The sequence below is a fragment of the Rhinolophus ferrumequinum genome, chromosome 3 (assembly GCF_004115265.2).
Source record: "Rhinolophus ferrumequinum isolate MPI-CBG mRhiFer1 chromosome 3, mRhiFer1_v1.p, whole genome shotgun sequence".
Classification (NCBI taxonomy): Eukaryota; Metazoa; Chordata; class Mammalia; order Chiroptera; family Rhinolophidae; genus Rhinolophus; species Rhinolophus ferrumequinum.
Window position 1 is genome coordinate 51,025,360 of NC_046286.1, and position 24,380 is coordinate 51,049,739.

The 24,380-nt window shown below is 35.4% G+C and overlaps 1 protein-coding gene across 1 annotated transcript in view; it reads left to right on the plus strand.

Moving 5' to 3' along the window:
* The window catches only part of MANEA (mannosidase endo-alpha), a 61,690-nt gene that overhangs the window by 28,625 nt on the left and 8,685 nt on the right, over positions 1-24,380 (plus strand). The window contains exon 3 of the mRNA XM_033103217.1: positions 4,160-4,269. Within this exon, the coding sequence (XP_032959108.1) occupies positions 4,160-4,269 (110 nt within the window). The remainder of the gene's footprint in view (positions 1-4,159; positions 4,270-24,380) is intronic.

Consider the following 24,380-nt stretch of genomic DNA (forward strand, 5'->3'; position numbering starts at 1 on the left):
TATAGCTTTGTGGTAAGTGTGAATCATCCAGTTTTATTTTTCTTTTTCGAGATTGTTTTGGCTTTTCAGAGTCACTTGAAATTTCATATGAATTTCAGTATGGATTTTTTAATTTATGCCAAAATGTCATTGGGTTTTTGATAGGGAGTGTATTGAATCTGTAGTTCAGTAGTAGTATTGACACGTTAACAAGATTAATTCTCCCAATCCAACAAGAGTAATTCTTTCAATCCATGTGAATGAGACGTGTTTGCATTTATTTATGTCATCTTTAATTGTTTTTAGCAATGCTTTCTAGTTTTCATCATACAAGTCTTTCACTTCCTTGGTTAATTAAATTCCTAAGTGTTTTCTTCTTTTTGATGTTACTGTATTGGATTTTTTTTTTTTGTTATTTCCTTTTCATATTATGCATTGTTGGTGTGTAGAAATGCAGCTGGTTTTTATGTATTGCTTTTATATCCTGTACTTTGCTGAATTTACTTACCAGTTTTAACATTTTTTAACGGAATCTTTAGAGTTTTCTAAGATCATGTCATCTGAAAATAAATTATTTTACTGTTTCCTGTCTTTTGTTCCTTTTTCTTTTCTAATTGCTCTGGCTACAACTTCCAGTACTTTATTAAATGGAAGTGGTGAAAAGGGGCATCCCTGCCTCCTTCTTGATCTTAGAGGAAAAGCTTTCAGTCTTTTACCATTGAGCATGCTGTTCATAGTGAGTTTTTTATATATAGCTTTTATTATGTTGTATTTTTCTTCTACTCCTAATTTTTTAGTATATTTTTTATCATGAAAGTGTTACATTTTATCAAAGGCTTTCTCTGCATCAATTCAGAGCATCATTTTTTTTCCCCCATTTATTCTACTGATGTGGTGTATTAATTACATTGATTGACAATATGTTGCACCATGCTTGGTTGCATTGTGAGAATAAACCCCATTTAGTCGTGGTATGCTAGTGAATTTGATTTAGTATTATTTGGTTGAGAATTTTTGTGTCAGTTTTTATAAGGGATAATAGTCTGTAGTTTTCTCATTATGTATTTGTCTGGCTGTTGTATTAAGGAACTGCTGACTTCATAGAATGAGTTTGGAAGTGTTCCCTCTTCAGGTTTTTGGAACAGTTTGAGGAGAATTGGTTTAATTCTTCTTTAAATATTTTGTAGAATTTATTTTTGAAGTCATTGGTCCAGGGATCTTCTTTATCAGGATATTTTTGATTACTGATTCAAAGAGTTGTTTATATTATTTCTATTTAAGATTTTTTTAAAAAAAATATACCTAACATACAATATTACATTAGTTTCAGGTGTATACTGTAGTTATTCAACATTTATATACCTAAAGAAGTGATCACCATAAGTCCAACGACGATGTGACACTGTACCACACTATCACAATATTATTGACTATATTCCCTATTCTGTACATTACATCCCCATGACTTAATTGTTTTATACCTGGAAAGTTGGACCTCTTATTTCCCTTCAACTTTTTCTCCCCTTTTTACATTTTTCAATTACAGTTGACATTCAGTATCATTTTATATTAATTTCAGGTGTACAGCATAGTGGTTAGACATTTATATTGAGAAGTGTTCGCCCTGACTAGTTTAGTACCTATCTAGCACTATACATAGTTATAACCATATTATTGACTATGTTTCCTATGCTTTACTTTACATCCCTATGACTATTTTGTATCTACCAATATGTACTTCTTAATCCCTTAATTTTTTTTCACCCAACCCCCTCCCATCTATTACTCCAATAAATCCAGTACCCATCTGACACCATACATGGTTATTATAGTATTATTGACTATATCCCTTATGCTATACTCACAAGCTCCATGACTACTTTGTAGCAACCAATTTGTACTTCTTAATCCCTTCCCCCATTTTACCCAACCCCCAACCCCCTCCCATCTGGCAACCATCAAAATATTCTCTGTATCTATGAGTTTGTTTCTGTTTTGTTTGCTTGTTTATTTTGTTCTTTGAATTCTGCATATAAGCAAAATCATATTGCATCTGTCTTTCTCTGTCTGACATACTCCACTCAGCACAATAATCTCCAAGTCCAACCATGCTGCTGCAGGTGACAAGAACCCATTCCCTTCCATGGCCGAGCAATATTTCATTGTATATTTGTACCACCTCCTCTTTATCCGTTCTTCCATTGACAGACACGAAGGTTGCTTCCACATCTTGGCCATTGTAAACAACGCTGCAATGAACAAACGGATACATACATCCCCTCGAAGTAGTGTTTTAAGTTTTTTCGGATAACTATCCAGAAGTGGGATAACTGGGTCTTTCTCACTTGTTAGAGTGATTGTTTTGAATTCTATTTTATCTGGTATCAGTACTGCTACCCCACCTTTTCTTGTTTGTTTCCATTTTCATGAAATATCTTTTTCCTATTCCTTTACTTTGTGTCTTTCAATCTGGATTGAGTCTCTTATAGGCAGCATGTGTAAGGGTCTTGTTTTCTGATCCATTCAGCCACACTGTCCTTTGATTGGATCATTTAATCCATTTACATTGAAAATAATTGTTGATGAATATGTAGTTTTTGCCATTTTATTCATATACATATATATGTTTTTTCATCTTAAAGAAGTCCAATATTCTTTTCAATGCTGGTTTGGTAGTGATAAACTCCTTTAGCATTTTCTTCTTTGGGAAGCTCTTTATCTGTTTTTCGATTTTAATAGCCTTGCTGGGTAGAGTATTCTTCGTTGTAGGTCCTTGCTTTGCATCACTTTGAATATTTTATGCCAATCCCTTCTGGCCTGCAAAGTTTTTGTGGCGAAATCAGCTGACAATCTTAAGGGAACTCCCTTATAAGTAACTAGTTGCCTTTTTCTTGCTATTTTTAGGATGTTCTCTTTATCTTTAACCTTTGGCATTTTAATTATGATGTGTCTTGGTGTGGGCCTGTTTGGGTTCATCTTGGTTGTGACTCGGCACTTCCTGGACTTGTATGTCTATTTCCTTGGCCAGGTTAGGGAGGTTTTTCTGTCATTATTTCTTCAAATAGTTTTTCAATTCCTTGCTTCCCTCTTCTGTTGGTACCCCTATGACTGGAATGTTATTATGTTTGATGTTGTCCCAGAGGCCTCTCAAACTATCCTTTTTTTTTTTAAGTTTTTTTTTTTAAGTATTTTTTCTTTTGCTGGGTATTTTCTACCTTATTTTCCAAATCACTTACTCATCCTCTGCTTCATCTAGTCTTCTGGTGATCCTTTTGTTTAAAGATACTGATCCTCACAAAAATCCACACATGAATGTTTACAGCATCTTTATTCATTTTTGCCCCAAATTGGGAGCAACCAAAATGTCCTTCTGTAGGTGAATAAACAAACTGTGGTACATCCATACAATGGAATATTATGCCTCAATACAAAGAATGAGCCAGAAAGCCATAAAAACACGTGAATGGACCTTAAATGCATGCATATTGCTAAGTGTGAGAAGCCAGTCCGAAAATGTTACTTTTTGATTCCACCTATATGACATTCTGGAAAAAACAAAACTACAGAGATAGTAAAAAGATCGATTTTTTTTTTCCAGGGAATGGAGAGGGAAAGGGAAAAGGGATAAATAGGTGGAGCACAAAGGGTGTTTAGGTCAGTAAAACTATTCTTTCTATATGATACTGTAATAGTGGTCTTATTATGCATTTGTCAAAAGCCATAGAACTGTACAACACAAATATAATGTAATCTCTGAACTTTAGTTGATAATGATGTATCAATATTGGTTCATCTGTTGTAACAAATGTACCACACTAATGAAAGATATTAATAATAACTGAAACTGTATGTGGGATAGAGAGGGAGTGGGTGGGAAAGGAGTATATGGGAACTATGTACTTTCTGTGCGATTTTTCTATAAACCTAAAACTTATTCTAGAAAGTAAAAACCTATTAATTAACAGTTACTGATGCCTGATAAAGAGTTCATAAAATTAACTGTACAAAGTAATAACCAAAACTGGCATCTGTGTGACAAAACAACATTAAGTGAAGATATGCTTCTTTTTTATTAATAAAAATTTAGTTCTCATCTGCTGCTCCCCACTTTTTTGTTAAAAAAACACCCGCAGTCATTCCTGTTCCAGTGTTCATTTTTCTTTTTGGTCTTTTCTGTTAGGTGTGCTAGCCCTTTCTTGGTACCCACCTGATTCAAGTGATGAGAATGGAGCACCTACTGATGACTTGGTTCCAGCTATTTTGGACAAAGCTCATAAATATAATCTGAAGGTATTTTATTTTTTTATTGCAATATAATTGACATATCACGTATTTCAGGTGTTCAACATAATAATAGATATGTATATATTGTGAAAAGATCATCACAATTAGTCTAATTAATATCCATCACCATACACAGTTTCAATTTTTTTTCCTTGTAATGAGAATTTATAAGATCTGTTTTCTTAGCACTTTCAAATATAAATGCAATATTACTAACTATAGTCACCATGTACTTTTTACATCCCTAGGACTTATTAATTTTATGACTGGAAGTTTGTACATTTTACCATCTTCACACATTTTACTCCACCCCCGCTTCAGGTAACCACAAACCTGTTCTCTGCAGCTATGAGTTGTTGACTCTGTGTGTGTGTGTGTGTGTGTGTGTGTGTGTGTGTGTTTTAGGATTCCACATTAAAGTGAGATCATAACAGTATTTGTCTTTCTCTGACTGATTTATTTCACTTACCATAATACTATCAAGGGCATCCATGTTGTAATATCACAAGATTTCCTTCCATTTTTTTAATAGCTGAATAATACTTCATTGTATATGTAAACCACATTTTCTTTATCCATTCATTCATTAATGGACTCAGGTTATTTCTGTTGCTTGGCTATTGTAAATAATGATGCACTGAGCATCAAATATCTTTTCCGGTTAGTGTTTCTGTTTTCTTCGGATAAATACCAGAAGGAATTGCTAGATCATACAGTAGTTCTATTTTTAATTTTCTGAAGAATATCTATACTGTTTTGCATAATGCCTGCAATAATTTATATCCCCACTAACAGTTCACAAGGGTTACCTTTTTTCGACATCCTTGCAAACACTTGTTATTTTTTGCCTTTTTGATGGTAGCCATTCTAACAAGTGTGGAGTGGTATCTTTTTGTGGTTTGTTATTTGCATTTTTCTGATGATAGTGATATTGAGCACTTTTTCATTTGCTTGTTGGCTATCTGGCTGTCTTCTTTAGGAAAAAATGTCTGCTTAGAACCTCTGCCCATTTTTAAATAAAATGTTTTTCTTGTTTGTTTATTTTGCTTTTTTGATATTGAGCTGTATAACTTCTTTACATATTTTGGATATTAACCCGTTATCAGATACATGGTTCGCAAATATTTTCTCCCATTTGGTAGGTTTTCTTTCATTTTGTTGATGGTTTCCTTTGCTGTACTTGTTAGTTTGATATAGTCCCAGTTTATTTCATTTTTCTCAAGGTAATTTTTTATTTCTCTTTTGGTTATTTTTTTTTGGCTACTTATTCAGTAGCATGTTGTTTCTTGTACCCATATTTGTGAGTTTTCTAGGTTTCTTCTTGTAATTGATTTCTAGTTTTATACTATTGTCCAAAAAGATGCTGGATGCAATTTCAGTCTTCTTAAATTTATGAAGACTTGTTTTGTGGCCTAACATCCCTAACATGTTTCCCCGAAAAATAAGACCTAACTGGAAAATAAGCCCTAGCATCGTTTTTCAGGATGACATCCTCTGAACATACGCCCTAATGCGTCTTTTGGAGCAAAAATGAATATAAGACCCCGTCGTATTTTCGTGGAAACACAGTATGATGTAGCCTGGAGAATGTCCATGTGCTCTTGAGAAGAATGTGTATTTTGGTTCTTTTGGATCTAATGTTCTGTTTACGTCTGTTAATTGTATCTGGTATAACCTCATTTAAGGTCAATGTTTCCTTATTGATTTTCTGTCTGGATGATCTATCGTTGATGAAAGTGGAATATTAAAGTCTACTATTATTTTAGTTTTGCGTATTTCACCTTTTAGGTTTGTTAATATTTGCTTTTTATATTTTTGTGCTCTTATATTGGCTGGATAAATATTTAGAAATGTTACAGCCTCTTGTTGGATTGACCCTTTTGTCATTATTTACTGATCTTTTTTGTCCCTGATTACAGACTTACTCTTAAGTTCTATTTTGTCTGGTACAAGTATACCTACCCCAGCTTTTTATGATTTCCATTTGCCTGGAATATCTTTTTAATCATCCCTTCACTTTCAGCCTGTGTACCTCCTTACATCTGAAGTGAGTCTCTTGTCATTAGCATATAAATGGGTCTTTTTTTTTTTTTTAATCCATTCAGCCAGTGTCTTTTTTTTTTTGGTACTTAAAGTAGTAATTGATAGATGTGGCGTTTTGCTCTTTTAATTGTTTTATAGCAGTTTTGTAATTCTTTGCTCCTTCTCTTGCTCGCTTCCTTTGTGATTTAATTACTTTTCTGTAGTAGTAGGTTTATATTCCTTTCTCTTTGTTTTATGTGTCTCTACTATAAGTTTTTACTTTTTGGTTACCATGAGGCTTGTTACCTTGTTGATATTTTGACCTCTTCCTATAAATTACAAATATATATTTTTTTCTTTCTTAATATCCTTACAGTTGATGTAAAATGTTTATTAGTTACAGGTGTATAACATAGTGGTTAGACATTTGTATAACTTACAAAGTGATCACTTCCAATAAGTCTATGTCTGACACCATACATAGTTATTACAGTATTATTGACTACATTTCCTAAGCTGTACTTTACACCCCCGTGACTATTTTGTAACTGCCAATTTGTACTTCTTAATCCCTTCAACTTTTTCACTCTGCCCCCTAACTCCGCTCCGATCTGGCAACAATCAATTTGTTCTCTGTATCAATGAGTTTGTTTCTGATTTCTTTGTTCATTTGTTTTTTAGATTTCACATATAACTGAAATCGTATTTGTCTTGCTCAGTCTGACTTAGTTCACTTGGTATAATACCCTCTAGGTCCTTCTTTGTTTTCTCAAATGGCAAGATTTCATTCTTTTTTATGGCTGAGTAATAATTACATTGTATATATGTATCACTTCATTATCCATTTATCCTTTGATGGACACCCAGATTGCCTCCATGTCTTGGCTATTGTAAATAATGCTGCAGTGAACATAGGGGTTCATATATCTTTTCAAATTAGTGATTTGGATTTCTCCAGGTAAATACCCAGAAGTGAGATTGTTGGGTCACATGGTAGTTCTATTTTTAAAAATTTTGAGTAACCTCCATACTATTTTCCATAGTGGCTGTACCAGTTTGCAATTCCACCAGTAGTTCACAAGGATTCACTTATCTCCACATCTTCCTTAACACTTGTTTGTTGATATATTGATGATAGCCATTCTGACAGATGTGAGGTGATATTATGGTTTTAATTTGCATTTCTCTGATTATTAGTGACGTTGAGCAAGTTTTCATGTCTATTGGCTGTCTGTATGTAATCTTTGGAGAAATGTCTGTTCAGGTCCTCTGCCCTTTTTTTTGTTGTTGTTATTTAATCATATAATTTTATCCTTCATTTGTTTTTTGCTTTTTTTTATATCCCTCACACAGTGATGACCCCTTTTCCCCCATCCACTACCCCTTTGACATCACACACAGCCATTACATTTTCGCTATCTCTATTCCTAATGCTGTATTCCGCTTCTTGTAACTATATATATATATATAAAATTGTAGTTGACATTCATTATTGTTCAGCTTCAGCTTCAGGTGTACAGTGCAGTCAGTGATCAGGCATCTACATCATCCCTGAGGTGATCTCCCTAATGTCCATTGGATACCCTACAAAATCTTTACAACATTATTGATTACATTCCCCAAATTGACTTTCGTATCCCTATGGCAATCTTGTGGTAACTGACTGTGCTTTCTAATCCCCTCACCTGCCCCCTTATCGCCACCTCCCTTCCCATCTAGCAACCCTCAGTTTTTCCTCCATGTCTCTGAGACTATTTCTGATTAGTTCATTCATTTATTTTTTCTTTAGATTCCATATATAAGTGAGATCATATGGGATTTGTCTTTCTCGGTCTGACGTATTTCACTTAATATAGTGTTCTCTAGGTTCGTCCATAGTGTTACAAATGGTAAGATTTTATTCTCCTTCATGGCTGCGTAATACTCCATTGTATAAATGTACCACAATTTCTTAATCCAGTCGTCTACGGAAGGGCATTTTGGTTGTTTCCATGTCTTGGCTATGGCATATATATAGTGCTGCAGTAAACATAGGGGTGCATAAATTTTTTTGAATTAGAGTTTTGGATTTCTCCAGATAAATACCTAGGAGTGGAATTGCTGGGTCATGAGATAGTTCCATTTTCAGATTTTTGAGATACCTCCATACTGTTTTCCATAGTGGCTACACCAATCTGCAATCTCACCAACAGTGCACAAGGGTTCCTTTTTCTCCACATCCTCGCTAGCACTTGTTGTGTATTGATTTATTGATGATAGCCATTTTCACTGGGGTGAGGTGGTATCTTATTGTGTTTTTTTATTTGCATTTCTCTAATGATTAGTGAGGTTGAGCATTTTTTCATATGTCTGTTTGCCATCTGTATGTCCTTTTTACAAAAAATGTCTTTTTGTGTCCTCTGCCCATTTTTTAATTGGCTTGTTTGTTTTTTTGGAGTTGAGTGAGTTTTTTATAAATTTAGGATATTAGCCCCTTATCGGATATATCATTGGCAAATATCTTCTCCCATTCAGTAGGATCCCTTTTTGTTTTATTGATGGTTTTCTTTCTGTGAAAAAACTTTTTAGTTTGATGTAATCCCACATGTTTATTTTTCCTCTTACTTTCTTTGCCAAAGAGGATATATCAGTAAAATCTTACTCCGGATAATGTCTGTAAATTTTCTCCCTATATTTTCTTCCAGGAATTTTATGGTTTCAGATCTTACATTTAAGTCTTTAATCCATTTTGAATTTATTTTTGTATATGGTGTAAGGAGGTGGTCCAGCGTCATTTTTTTGCATGTGTCTGTCCAGGTTTCACAGCACCATTTATTGAATAGACTGTCTTTACCCACCACCATTCTTGCTTCCATTGTCGTAGATTCAATGACCATATAGGCATGGATTTATTTCTGGGCTCTCTATTCTGTTCCATTGATCTATGTGTCTGTGTTTATGCCAGTTACCATGCTGTTTTGATTACTGTAGCCTTGTAGTATAATTTGATGTCAGGTATCATTATACCTCCCACTTTGTTCTTATTTTTCAAGATTGCCAAGGCTCTCCGTGGTCTTTTTATGGTTCCATATAAATTTTAGGATTATATGTTCTATTTCTGTGGAAAATGTCCTTGGTAATTTGATGGGAATTGCATTGAATATGTATGTTGCCTTAGACAGTATGTACATTTTAAGGATATTAATTCTTCCTATCCATGACTTATATATTTGTATCCTCTTTAATTTCTCTCTTCAGTGTCTTATAATTTTCTGAGTACAGATCTTTTACTACTTTGGTTAAATTTATTCCCAAGTATTTTATAGTCTTTGAAGCAATAATAAATGGGATAGTTTTCTTAATTTCTCCTTCTGATATTTTATTATTGGTATATACAAATGCAGCTGATTTCTTAATATTAATTTTGTATCCTGCTAGTTTACTAATTCATTTATCAGTTCTAATAGTTTTTTTGGTGGAGTCTTTAGGGTTCTCTATATATAATATCATGTCATTTGAATATAATGACAATTTTACTTTCTCCTTACCAATTTGGATGCCTTTTATTTTTCTTGTCTGATTGCTATGACTAGAACTTCCAACACTATGTTGAATAGAAGTGGTGAAAGTGGGCAAACTTGCATTGTTCCTGATCTTAAGGGGAATGGTTTTAGCTTTTCCCCATTGAGTATGACGTTAGCTGTGGGTTTATCATATATGGCCTTTATTACGTTGAGATATGATCCCTCTATTCCCACTTTCTTAGGAGTTTTTATCATAAATGGCTGCTGGATTTTGTCAAATGATTTTTCTTCATCTATTGATATGATCATGTGATTTTTATTTTTCATTTTGTTAATGTGGTGTATCACATTAATTGATTTGCAGATGTTGAACCACCCTTGCATACCAGGAATGAATCCCACTTGATCATGGTGTATTTTCTTTTTAATGTATTGCTAAATTCTGTTTGCTGATGTTTTGTTGAGGATTTTTGTATTTATGTTCATTAGAGATATCGGCCTTTAGTTTTCTTTCTTTGTAGTGTGTTTGTTTGATTTTGGGATCAGGGTGATAGTGGCCTCGTAAAAAGTGTTTGGGAGCCTTCCCTCCTTCTGGATGTTTTGGAATAGCTTGAAAAGAATAGGTGATAATTCTTTTTTGAATATTTGTAAAGTTCACCTGCAAAGCCATCTGGTCCAGGGCTTTTGTTTTTTTTGGGAGCTTGTTGATTACTGATTCAGTTTCCCTGGTGGTAATCAGTCTATTCAGGTTTTCCGTTTTTTTCTTGAGTTAGCCTTAGAAGGTTTTATGCTTCTAGAAAATTGTCCGTTTCTTCCAGATTATCTAATATGTTGGCATATAGTTACTTATAGTAATTTCTTAAAATATTTTGTATTTCTGTGGTGTCTGTTGTCACTTCTTTCATTTCTGATTTTATTAATTTGGGTCCTCTCTTTTTTTTGATGAGTCTGGCTAAAGGTTTGTCGATTTTGTTTATCTTCTCTAAAAACCAACTCTTGGATTCATTGACCTTTTGTATTGCTTTTCTGGTTTCTATTTCATTTATTTTCGGTCTGGTCTTCATTATCTGCTTCCTTGTACTCCCTTGGGCTCATTTTTCTGTTCTTTTTCCAGATCCCTAAAGTGTGAAGATAAACTATTGATTAGTGATTTTTCTTGTCTCTTTAGGTAGGCCTCCATTGCTATGAATTTCCCTCTTAGGACTGCTTTCGCTGTATCCCATAGATTTTGGGTCGTCGTGTTTTCATTTTTGTTTGTCTCGAGATATCTTTTGATTTCTTTTTTGATCTCATGGTTGACCCATTTATTATTTAGTAACATGTTATTCAGCCTCCATGAATTTGTGTGTCTTCCAGTTTTTTTCCTGTTGTTGATTTCTAGTTTCATAGTGCTGTGATCAGAAGACAATTGGTATGATTTCAATTTTCTTAAATTTATCAAGACTTGATTTGTGGCCCAACATGTGATCTATCTTGGAAAATGTTCCATGTGCGCTTGAGAAGAACATGTGAAATGCTCTGAAAATATCGATTAAATCCAACTGTTCCAATGTGTCATTTAAGGCCATTGTTTCCATATTGATTTTCTGTCTGGAAGACCTGTTCCTTCTTGTCAGAGGTGTGTTGAAGTCCCCTACTATGATAGTGTTACTGTTGATCTCTGTCTTTATGTCAGTCAGTATCTGTTTTATATATTTAGGTGCTCCTATGTTGGATGCATAGATGTTTACTAGGGTTATATTCTTCTGTCAGATCGATCCCTTTATTATTATATAGTGCCTATCTTTGTCTTTTAATATAGTCTTCATTTTAAAGTCTATTCTGTCAGATATAAGTATTGCAACTCCAGCTTTTTTCTCATTTCCATTTGCATGAAATGTCTTACTCCCATTCTTCACTTTCAGCCTGTGTGTGTCTTTTGATCTGAGGTGAGTTGCTTGTATACAGCATATGCAAGGGTCTTGCTTTCTTATCCACTCAGCCACCCTGTCTTTTGATTGGAGCATTTAATCCATTTACGTTTAAAGTGATTATTGATAGGTACATAGTTATTGCCATTTTTTTTTTTTTGTAGTTAGATTGTTTTTATCTGTGTTCTGTTTACAGAAGGCTTTTTAATATTTCCTGCAATGCTGGCTTGGTGGTAATAAATTCCGTTAGCTTATTCTTTTCTCGAAAGCTCTTTATCTCTCCATCAGCTTTAAATGATAACCTTGCTGGATAAAGCAATCTAGGTTGTAGACCTTTGTTTTCCATCACTTTGAGTATCTCCTGCCACTCCCTCCTGGCCTTCAATGTTTCTGTAGAAAAGTCATTTGATAGTCTTATGGGAGTTCCCTTGTATGTAACCCTCTGTTTTTCTCTTGCTGCTTTTAGGATTCTCTCTTTGTCTTTAACCTTTGCCATTTTAAGTATAATGTGTCTTGGTGTGGACCTGTTTGGGTTTATCCTGGTTGGAACTCTCTGCACTTCCTGGGCTTGTATGTCGGTTTCCTTCACCAGGTTAGGAAAGTTTTCGGTCATTATTACTTCAAATATGTTCTCGATCCCTTGCTCCCTCTCTTCACCTTCTCCTGTTCCTGTGATGCGCATGTTGTTGCACTTGATGTTATCCCAGAGGTCTCTTAAACCATTTTCATTGTTTTTTATTCTTTTTCCTTTTCATTGTTCCATTTGGGTGATGTCTGCTAACTTGTCTTCTAAGTTGCTGATTCGATCCTCTGCTTCGTCTAACCTGCTGGTAATTCCTTCAGATGTGTTCTTTATTTCAGTTATTGTATTCTTTAGTTCTAACTGGTTGTTCATTATGACTTCTCTATCCTTCTTTATGTCGTCACTAAGCTCCTTAAACATTCTTATCATCAGTGTTCTGAACTCTGTCTCTTATTGGTTGGTTACCTGTGTTTCATTTGGTTCCAATTCTGGAGGTTTCTTCTGTTCTTTTATCTGGGGCATGTTTCTTTGTTTCCCCATTCTGGCTGTCTCTCTGTGTTTGCTTCAGTGTATTAGGTAGATCCCCTAGGTTTCTTGGTTTTTGCTGGGTTATCTTATGTAGTATGTGACCTTTATATTTGACTTGCACCACTTCCTTATTGTCCTGTGTGTGTGCTCCAAAGGTCACTCTTGTGTTGTGTATTTTGTCCTATTAAAGTTGGTCTTTAATTGCTTTTGGCTTATCAGTAGGTAGGATTGACTCCTAGGCTGACTAGTTGTGAGACTTGGCTCTGCCCATAGTGGATGATCTGCTGTGTGAGGGTTGACCGCTCAAAAGAGGCTTGGCCCCTATGGGCTCTTGTGCCTGTAGAGAAATCCCTCTGGGTGTGTCACTTGTAGGTCAAACCCAGTAATACTTTGGTTTGGTCTGGAATTGGCCTCTGGGTGTGTTGACTCTTGTGCCTCTTGAGCTGGGCCCTTCAAAAGTAATCCTTGTAAGAGTCTCTTACCTGTTCTATGTGATGAGCAAAGAGTCCTTTGATGGGTTATAGATGTTCAATTTGTGGTAAGTTCCAGAGGAGAACTCAAGAAGACCACCTCGCTGCCACCATTCCTTTGACGTCACTCCCCTCATTTTTTAAATCAGTTTTTTTTTTTTTTTGGTGTTAAGTTTAATGAGTTATTTGTAAATTTTATATATTAACTTCTTACTGGATGTATCATTGATGAATATCTTCTCCCATTTAGTTGGTTGTCTTTTTGTTGATGGTTTTCTTTCCAGTACAAATATTTTAGTTTGATGTAGTCCCATTTCTAGTTTCTCTTGCCCAAGGAGACACATGCAAAAAAAAAAAAAAAAAAAAAGTGAATAAGAGGAATATCAGAGAGTTTATTGCCTGTATTTTCTTCTATTGTTTTATGGTTTCAGGTCTTGCATTTAAATCTTTAATCCATTTTTAGTTTATTCTTGTATATGGTGTAAGAAAAAGGTCTAGTTTTACTTTTTTGTATGGGTCTATCTAGTTTCCCAGCCCCAGTTATTAAAGAGACTGTCTTTACCCCATTGTATATTCTTGCCTCCTTTATCGTAGATTAATTGACTATACATGCGTGGATTTATTTTTGTGCTCTCTATTCTGTTACATTGATTTTTGTGTCTGTTTTTCAGCTACTGCCATGATATTTTGATTGCTATAGCCTTGTAGTATAATTTGATATCAGGTAGTGTGATACCTCCAACTTTGTTCTTCTTTCTCAAGATTGCTGTGGCTATTCGGTGTCATTTGTGGTTCCATATAAATTTTAGGATTATTTTTTTCTAGTTTCCTGAGAAATGCTATTGGTATTTTGATATGGATCGTATTGAATGTATAGATCATTTTGGGTAGTATGGACATTTGAACGATGTTAGTTCTTCCTATCCATGAGCACGATATACGCTTCCATTGATTTGTATCTTCTTCAGTTTCTTTTTTCAGTGTCTTATGATTTTCAAAGTACTAGTCTTTTACCTATTTGGATAAATTTATTCCTTGGTTTCTTAATTATTCTAATACAATTGTAAATGGGATTGTTTTATTAATGTCTTTTTCTGATAGTTTGTCATTGATGTATAAAAATGCAACTGATTTCTGAATATTAATTTTGTATCCTGCCACATTACTGAATTCATTTATTACAGTGTTTCCCCGAAAATAAGACCTAGCCGGATAGTCAGCTCTAATATGTCTTTTGGAGGAAAAATTAATATAAGACTCAATATTATGTTATATATCATGTCATGTCCTGTCATATCATACCCAGTCTTACATGATAATAAAATAAGACCGGGTCTTATATTAATTTTTGCTCCAAAAGACGCATTAGAGATCATTGTCCATCTCGGTCTTATTTTGGGGGAAACACAGTATGTTCATAAGGGATATTGACCTACTGCTTTTTTTTTTGTAATGTGTCTGTCTGGTTTGGGGATCAGGATAATGCTGTTCTTCTGCTTCATCTGCCTCCTGTTGAACCGTCTAGCGCATTTCTGAGCTTGCTTACTGTCATCTTCCGTTCTCTGACTTCTGTTTGATACTCTTTTATTTTTAGTTGCTTTGTTGAAGTTCTAATTGTGTTCATGTATTCTTTTCCCAAGCCTGTGAGCAACTAACTTTATGGCCATAATTTGAACTTGATCAGATAAGTTACCTATCTCTGTTTTACTGAGATATTTTTCCTGAGGTTTTTATCTTGCTCTTTCATTTGCAGAATATTCCTCTGTTTCTTCATTCTGCTTGACTCTTAGTGTTGGTTTTTAGGAATTAGATGAAACATTTTCTCCCCGTCTTGAAGGTTTTACCTTGTGTAGGTGATGAAACTTACTGCTCAACCGTGCCCTAGCTCTTGGTTGTCTCTCGTACCTTTTTTGATTTTCCAAGCAGCCTATTTTATTTTTAATATCTCCCAGTAGTTCAGGATGTGCCAAGACAACTTAGTTTCCCATAGTGGAGGATTTCAGTCAGCACCTAGATTCAGACTTATTATAAGCCAGACTCTCTGACAGGTGCAGCCCCGTAGGACCCAATAAACGCAATCTCACTGGCCTCCAGAGCCAGGCGATCAAGGGCTGTTCCCTGAGTGGCAGCCAAAAAAAAAAACAGGTCACCAAACATAAAAACTGGTGCAACAGACGTGTATAGAAAATCCTCTCTGGGAGACACTGTCACTTTGGAATGCTACTGTGGGAGAGCACAAAAATGGTGCCGACTGGCTGGACTGAGTACAAAGTAGCACCCACCTGAAAAACAGAAAAGAAAGAAAAAAAAATAAGATAGCACCGGCCGGCTTTAGCAAGGCAGAGAGCAAGCAGGAAGGCGGTGCCTGCCAGCCTCCTTCCTCTGAAAGCAAGACCCTGTTCCTCAGAGCAACGTCCTAAAATTAGCAAACGAGTCTCTTTCACATAAAGTCTGGGTGCTTTTCCAAGGACCGCTTCTGCATTGGGCCGCTGGCCAGCTGAGTCTGCACATAGCCCTTTAAGAGCTTCTCAGTTTTCCACAGTGCCATGGGAATTGTGAGCATGAGCCCCATTCATCGTTAGAAGCTCCAGGTTTTTTTGAGTTCCTTCCCAAGTGTGGGATCCAGTGCCACGGGGGCAGTTTAAGGTGAGATTATGTCTCAGCCTTTCCTACGCGCTTCAATGTACATTCCCTCTTCTTTGCCCGACAGGAAGGGGTTGCTTCGCTAGTTTTTAGGGTTTTCTTCAGAGGAAATTTGTTCCATATGTAGATGTAGTTTTGGTGTCTGTGAGAAGAGGCAAGTTTAGTATCTTCCTATGTCTTGAAATAGAACCCTCATTTTTTCTAATAGAGATTTATTTATTTCAACAAATTAAAAAGTAAAAATATAAAGAAAAACATTTTACATTCCCTGGGACACAATATTGTAAAGAAAAGTTGACAGTAATCAGCATAAGTACAGTCAGTTATAAAGATCTGTTGACATTTTAATGGGAGAAAATAACTAAGAAAAACACAAAAAAACTTCAAATGTACTATCATTGCCACAGGACATGAGAACATTTCCTTAAAAAATTAACAATTTCCACTCGGGCGTTTCATTTCTTTGTCCTTTTTTATTTATATTCTGTAATTTGATGTTCTACTTTGATGCAGTTTCTACTTGCATGTAATATCTTTTCTATCCCTTCACTTTCAATGTCTATGTATCCTTAAACCTGAAATGGTTCTTTTCTTAGCAACATATACCGTGTATCCCCGAAAATAAGACCTACCTGGACAGTGAGCTCTAATGCATCCTTTGGAGCAAAAATTAATATAAGACCTGATATTATGTTATGTTACGTTTTATTATATTATATCATATCATATCATATATCATATTTTAAGATCCAGTCTTATAATAAAATAAGACCAGGTCTTTTTTTTTTTTCTGTTTTGTTTTTTTAATTATAGTTTATTGGGGTGACAATTGTTAGTAAAGTTACATACATTTCAGGTGTACAATTCTGTATCACATCATCCATAAATCCCATTGTGTGTTCACCACCCAGAGTCAGTTCTCCTTCCATCACCATATATTTGATCCCCTTTACCCTCATCTACCACCCCCCACCCCCTTACCCTCTGGTAACCACTAAACTACTGTCTGTGTCTATGAGTTTTTGTTTCTCATTTGTTTGTCTTGTTCTTTTGTTGTTTTGGGTTTATATACCACATATCAGTGAAATCATATGGTTCTCTACTTTTTCTGTCTGACTTATTTCGCTTAGCATTATAATCTCCAGATCCATGGACGTTGTCACAAATGGTCCTATTTCATCTTTTCTTAACGCCGACTAGTATTCCATTGTGTATGTATACCACAACTTCTTTATCCATTCATCTATTGAAGGACATTTTGGTTGTTTCCATGTGTCAGCCACCGTAAATAAAGCTGCGATGAACATTGGAGCACACTTATCTTTATGCATAAATGTTTTCAGATTTTTTTGGGTAGATACCCAGGAGAGGGATTGCTGGCTCATATGGTAATTCTCTTCGTAATTTTTTGAGGAACCTCGACGCTGCCTTCCATAACAGCTGCAACAGTCTGCATTCCCACCAACAGTGTTGAAGGGTTCCTGTTTCGCCACAGCCTCTCCAACACTTGTTACTATTTGTCTCATTGATGATAGCCATTCTAACTGGGGTGAGGTGATATCTCATTGTGGTTTTTATTTGCATTTCTCTCCTGATTAGTGATGTTGAGCATTTTTTCATATGTCTATTGGCCATTTTTATGTACTCTTTGGAGAAATGTCTCTTGAAGTCCTCTGCCCATTTTTCAATTAGGTTGTTTTTTTTGTTGTTGAGTTGTATGAGTTCCTTGTATATTTTGGATATTAGCCCCTTATCAGAGGCATTGTTTGCAAAACTCTTATCCCATTCAGTTGATTGCCTCTTTATTTGTCGATGGTTTCTTTTGCTGTGTAGAAGCTTTTAAGTTTGATATAGTCCCATTCATTTATTTTAATTTTTACTTCATTTGCCTTTGGAGTCAAATTCATAAAATGCTCTTTGAATCCAAGGTCCATAAGTTTAGTACCTATGTTTTCTTCTGTGCAGTTTATTGTTTCAGGTCTTATGCTTAAGTCTTTGATCCATTTTAATTAATTTTGTTACATGGTGACAGATAATAGTCCAGTTTCATTCTTTTGCATGTGGCTTTCCAATTCTGCCAGCACCATTTATTGAAGAGGCTGTCTTTTCTCCCTTGTATGTTTTTGGCTTTGTCAAAAATTATCTGTCCATATTTATGTGGGTTTATTTCTGGGTTCTCAATTCTAATCCATTGGTCTATGTGCCTGTTTTTCTGCCAATACCATGCTGTCTTGATTATTGTTGCCCTGTAGTACAAGTTAAGTCAGGGAGTATGATACCTCCAGCATTGTTCTTTTAGCTTAGGTTTGCTTTGGCTATTTGGGGTCTTTTGAGATTTCATACAAATCTGATGATTTTTTTTGTTGTATTTCTTTAAAAAATGCCATTGGGATTTTGATGGGGATTGCATTAAATCTGTATATGGCTTTGGGTAATATGGCCATTTTAACTATGTTGATTCTTCCAATCCATGAGCATGGACTGTATTTCCATCTCTTTATGTCTTCTTCAATTTTTTTTTTAAATGTTTTGTAGTTTTCAGCATATAGGTCTTTCACATCCTTGGTTAAGTTTATTTCCTAGGTATTTTATTCTTTTTGTTGCAATTGCAAAAAGAATTGTTTTTGTTTTTGTTTTTTTTAATTTCTTTTTCTGAGATTCCATTAGTATATAGGAATGCAATGGACTTTTGTACATTGATTTTGTAGCCGGCAACTTTGCTGTATTCATTGATTGTTTCTAATAGCTTTTTGTGGCGTCTTTAGGGTTTTCTATATATAGCATCATGTCATCTGTAAAGAGTGACAATTTAACTTCTTCATTCCCAATTTGGATGCCTTTTATTTCTTTGTCTTGCCTGATTGCTCTGGCGAGGACTTCCAACACTATGTTGAAAAGCAGAGGTGATGGGGACAGCCCTGTCGTGTTCCTTAACTTAGAGCTGAAGACTTCAGTTTTTCCACATTAATTATGATATTAGATGAGGGTTTGTCATGTATGACCCTTATTATATTAATTCGTTTTCCTTCTATACCTATGTTATTAAGTATTTTAATCATAAATGGATGATGTATCTTGTCAAACGCTTTTTCTACATCAATTGACATAATCATACAATTTTTGTCCCTTATTTTGTTTATGTGATGTATCACATTGATGGATTTGTGTATGTTGAACCATCCTTGCGCCCCTCGGATGAACACCACTTGATCGTGATGAATGATCTTTTTAATATATTGGTGCATTCAATTTGCTAGAATTTTGTTTAGGATTTTTGCATCTGTATTCATCAGAGATATTGGTCTGTAGTTTTCTTTTTTGTGTGTTATCCTTGGTATCAATGTTGGTCTCAAAATGAGTTAAGGAATATTGTATCTTTTCTAATTTTTTGGAAGAGTTTGAGCAAGACAGGTATTAGATTCTCTTTGAAGGTTTGGTAGAATTCATTAGTGAAGCCATCTGGTTCTGGACTTTTGCTTTTGGGAAGGTTTTGGATGACTGATTCAATTTCGTTACTGGTAATCGGTTTATTTAGATTTTCCAGTTCTTCATGGTTCAGCCTAGGAAGGCTATATGTTTCTAAGAACTTGTCCATTTATTTGGTGGCATATAGTTCTTCATAGTATCCTTGGACGATCCTTTGTATTTCTGTGGCATCCGTGATAACTTCCCCTCCTTCATTTCTGATTTTGTTTATTAGTGTCTTTTCTCTTTTTATCTTAGTGAGTCTAGCCAAGGGTTTGTCAATTTTATTATTCTTTTCAAAGAACCAGCTATTTGTTACATTAATTTTTTTCTATTGTCTTTTTGTTCTTTATTTCATTTATTTCTCTGATTTTTATTATTTCCTTTCTTTTGCTGACCTTGGGTTTCATTTGTTCTTCTTTTTCTAGTTCTTTAAGGTGTAATGTGGAGTTATTTATTTGGGATTTTTCTTGTGTCTTGAGATAGGCTTGTAATGATATAAATTTCCCTCTTAAAACTGCTTTTGCTGCATCCCAAAAATTTTGGTAGGATGTATTTTTATTCTCATTTATTTCTATGTATCTTTTGATCTCTCCTCTTATTTCTTCTTTGACCCGGTCATTCTTTAAGAGTATGTTGTTTAATCTCTAGATATTTGTGGTTTTTCCTGCTTTGTTTTTGCAGTTGATATCCAATTTCAAAGCTTTGTGATCAGAGAATATGCTTGGTATGATTTCAATCGTCTTAAATTGCTGAGGCTAGTTTTATGTCCCAATATGTTGCCTGTCCTTGAGAATGTTCCGTGTACACTAGAATAAAATGTATAGTCTGATGCTTTAGGATGAAGTGCTCTATAAATGTCAATTATGTCCATTTCATCTAATGTGTCATTTAGAGCTGCTATTTATTTATTTTCTGTTTTCATAATCTATCCATAGCTGTCAATGATGTATTTAGGTCTCCTAGTATGATTGTGTTTTGGTCAGTTTCTCTCTCTAGTTCTGTTAGTAGTTGCTTGGTATATTTTAGTGCTCCCTGATTGGGGGCATAAATATTGGTGACTGTTATGTCTTCTTGTTGTATAGTCCCCTTTATTGTTATGAAATGTCCGTCTTTGTCTCTTGTTACCTTTTTAATCCTGAAGTCTGTTTCATCTGATATCAGTATGGCTACACCTGATTTTCTCTGGATACCATTCGCTTGGAGTGTCAATTTCCACTCTTTCACTTTGAGTCTGTTTGTCCTTGTAGCTGAGATGCGTCTCTTGGAGGCATATGGTTGGGTTTTTGATCCAATGTGCTACTCTGTGCCTTTTTATTGGTGAGTTCAGTCCATTTACACCTAGGGTTATTATTGATATATGAGGATTTCTTATCATTCTACCTTTAGTTTTCTGGTAAGACTGTGTCTCCATTGTTTCTTTGCTTTTTTTGTTGTTGTCTATTATTTCTGTGGTGGTATTCTGTGATTTTTCCATCTGTTTCTTCTTTTATTACATTATATATTTCAGTTCTGGATTTTTTTTTTTTTGAGTGTATACCATTAAGTTTATGTAAAAGAAAGTTTCATATTTAGCGTATTCTATTTTCTTCAGCATGCTTACTTTCTCCATTCCCATGTTCCAGTTCAGGCCTTTACTCTCTGTTGATGGTGGTCGAATGGCCTCCTTTAGGATTTCTTGTAGTGCAGGTCGTGTATTAGAAAATTCCCTCAGCTTCTGTATGTCTGGAAAGGTCTTTATTCCTCTTTCATGTCTAAAGGATATCTTTGCTGGATATATTATTCTTGGCTCATAATTTCTCTCTTTCAGTAGTTTGAATATTTGGTTCCTCTCCCTCCTGGCTTGTAAAGTTTCTGCTGAAAAATCTGATGATATTCTAATGGGCTTTCCATTGTAGGTTACTGTCTTCTTTTTCCTGGCTGCCTTGAGGATTCTTTCTTGGTCGTTAATTTTTGACAGCTTCAATACAGTGTGCCTTGGAGAAGGACTATTGGAGTTGAGGTAATTAGGTGTTCTATTTGCTTCTTGAATTTGAGGATCTAGTTCTTTCCACAAGTTTGGGAAGTTCTCGTTGACTGTTTGTTTGAATATACTCTCTGTTCCCTTCTGCCTTTCTTCTCCTTCTGCTATGCCCATTATTCTTATATTGCTCTTTCTGATGGAGTTAGAAAGGTCTTGTAGAGTTCTTTAATTTCTTTTAAATCTCAAGTCTCTATTTCTTCTTCCATCCATGTCATTTCCAGATTTCTATCTTCGATGTCATTGATTCTTTCCTCCATCTGATCAACTCTACTACCTAAGCTGGCTATTTCATTCTTCATTTCTTTTATTGAGTTCTTAATCTCCAGAAATCCTATTTGGTTCTTTTTTAAAATTTCAATCTCTTTGGTAAAATGTTCATGTTTTATTTGATTGTGGTTCTGAGTTCATTAAACTGCTTGTCTGTGTTTTCTTGCATCTCATTGAGTTTCTTAAGAATTGCAATCTTGAATTCTCTGTTATTTAAGTCACATTGTTCCATATCTTTAAGTTCCTTTTGTGGAGACTTTTCATTTTCTTTCTGAGCTGTCCTGTTGCTTTGGTTATTCATGGCAATTAAGGATTTATTATTTCTCTTCCTCAACATCTACAGGAGTGGGTTCTGCAACAGGTTGATAGGAAGAGGTCTTTCTTTTGTTTTCTAGTAGGTGTTGGTAGAATGTTTTATTTTCTCAGTGACTGCAGCCTTTTATTCTTTCTTACACTGTAGTGTTATTTTTTCTCTGCACTATTCCGGCTTCTCACACAATGGGGGAATTCCCTGGAAGGTGGGCTTCTTCTCTGTGAACAGTTCCCGTCGTTCTTAGGGTGCTGCCTCCGTGTGGGGATGTGGAGAACTTCTGAATTTCCTAAGCTCTTCCTGCACCAGATTCAGAGCCCGTGTGTTTCAGCAGTTCTGTTTACTCCTGCAGGGATCCTCCCAGATAGATGAGGACAGGGGCGGGGTGGGTTGTGAGAGGTGGCCCAGAGCAATGGCGGCGACCATCTGCTTCAACAGCTCCCTTTTCTTTGCCAGAACTAGTTGTACTGGGAATCTGTGTCTGCGGACTACAGTTCTCAGAACTGCAAATATTCTGTTCTTTTGATCTGACACTGCTACTGTTGCCATTCTAGCACTGAGTAGGTGTAGGGGGGGCAAGCTCTGGGAGGGTAGGGAGAGAGTGGCTAGGCTCAGTGCCTAAGGCTTCCATTCTCTGCTCAGCAGTGAGGGCTTAAACCACCGTTTTCAACCTTCTTCCCTGTCTTTGCTCCAAGGTCTCTGCCATGAGCATTGGGTTCAACCGTGTTATATGCTGTTCCCTCAGCCCTATTAGCCATAAACGGAGCCCTAACAGTCCGAGTTCTTCCCTCTCCCACTGCTGCGGTAGTTCCAGGATGCAGCACTCTCAGAGCACTGAGCTAGGTCTGCGTGCTGTGCCTGTGCGGCCCTGTCTCCGCACTTCTCCCTTCTCTTCTCCCCTGTTCGTGCAGTTTGCCCACCTTTAGGTGATTTCCGTAGTGAGCCTCTGAGTCTTGCCTGTCTGCTGCACAGGGAGTCTTTTGTGGAGTTATAGTTGTTCAATTTGTTGTAAATTCCAGGGAAGATTTCCAGAGGCTCACCTCACGCCAGCCACCATTTTTATGACTGTAGACCAGGTCTTATACTAATTTTTGCTCCAAAAGACACTTGGAGGTGATTGTCCGGCTTGATCTTATTTTTGGGGAAACATGGTAGTTGGTTCTTGTTTTTTATGCTTCCAGCCACTCTGTCTTTTGATTGGTGAACCCATTTAGAGTAATTATTAATGTGTAAGGATTTACTATGCTATCTTTTTCTGTTTCTACCTACTTTGTAATTGGTTATTTTTCCTTGTGCTCTCTTTCCCCCTTGCTCTAGATTTTTGTATTGTGGTTACCACAGGGTTTATATAAAACATCTTTTAGATAAACAATCCATTTTAGGCTAATAACAACTTATCTTTGATCTCCTGTAAATGCTGTACCCTTTTGTCCTTTCCTTGTATATTATTGATATCACAGTATGCTTTTTTGTTGTGTATCATTAATTTATAGTAGCTATAGATATTTTTTCTACTCTTTTTCCTTTAAACTTTATATCATAGTTGAGTAGTTAATGCACCATCTTAATACCGTTAAGTTTTCTGTTTTTCACCTTTACCTGTGTTTTGTGTACTTTTCTATGTTTTCTTGTGCCTGGTTAGCCTATTTTCATTTCAGCTCAAATAACTCCTTTCAGCATTTCTTGCAAGACCAGTCTAGTGGTGGTGAACTCCTTTAAATTTTGTCTGAAAAAGCCTTTACTTCTCTTCCTTAACTAAAAGATAAGTATGTTGGATAAAATATTCTTCGATGGTCATTTTTTATTTTCCAACACTTCGAATATGTCATTTCACTCTCCTTCCTGGCCTGTAGAGTTTCTGCTGAGAAATTGATGATAGCCTAATGGGAATTGCTGTGTAGGTTAATTATTTTTTTTTTCTTTTTTAAACTGTGCTGGCTCTGAGATTCTTTATCACTGATTTGTGACAGTTATATCTTGGAGAAGGTCTTTTTTTATTGGATAGTAGGATGATCTATTAGCTTTGTAGACTTGTATGTCCACGTCATTCCTCAAGTTTAGGAAGTTCTTAGCCATTATTTTTTTAGACAATCTCTCTGTCCCCTTCACCCTCTTTCTTCAGGAATCTCAATCATTCTGATAATGTCATTTTTATGAATAACCATAGCTGACATAGCTTTCTTTGCTGTTTTTAAATCTGTGTTCCCTCTTCTGTGTTATTTCAAAATTCTTATTCTCCAAGTTAATTATTACTTTTATTCTCCAAGTTAATTATTTTTCCATGTGGTCTGCCCTCTATTGCATTTTTCTCTTCTTTTTTTAATTATTATTAGTTTCAGGTGTACAATACAACACAGTGATTAGACATTTACACAACTCAAGAAAAGATAGCCCCAAAAGTCTATACCCATCTCACACCATACATAGCTACAACAATACCATTAATTATATTC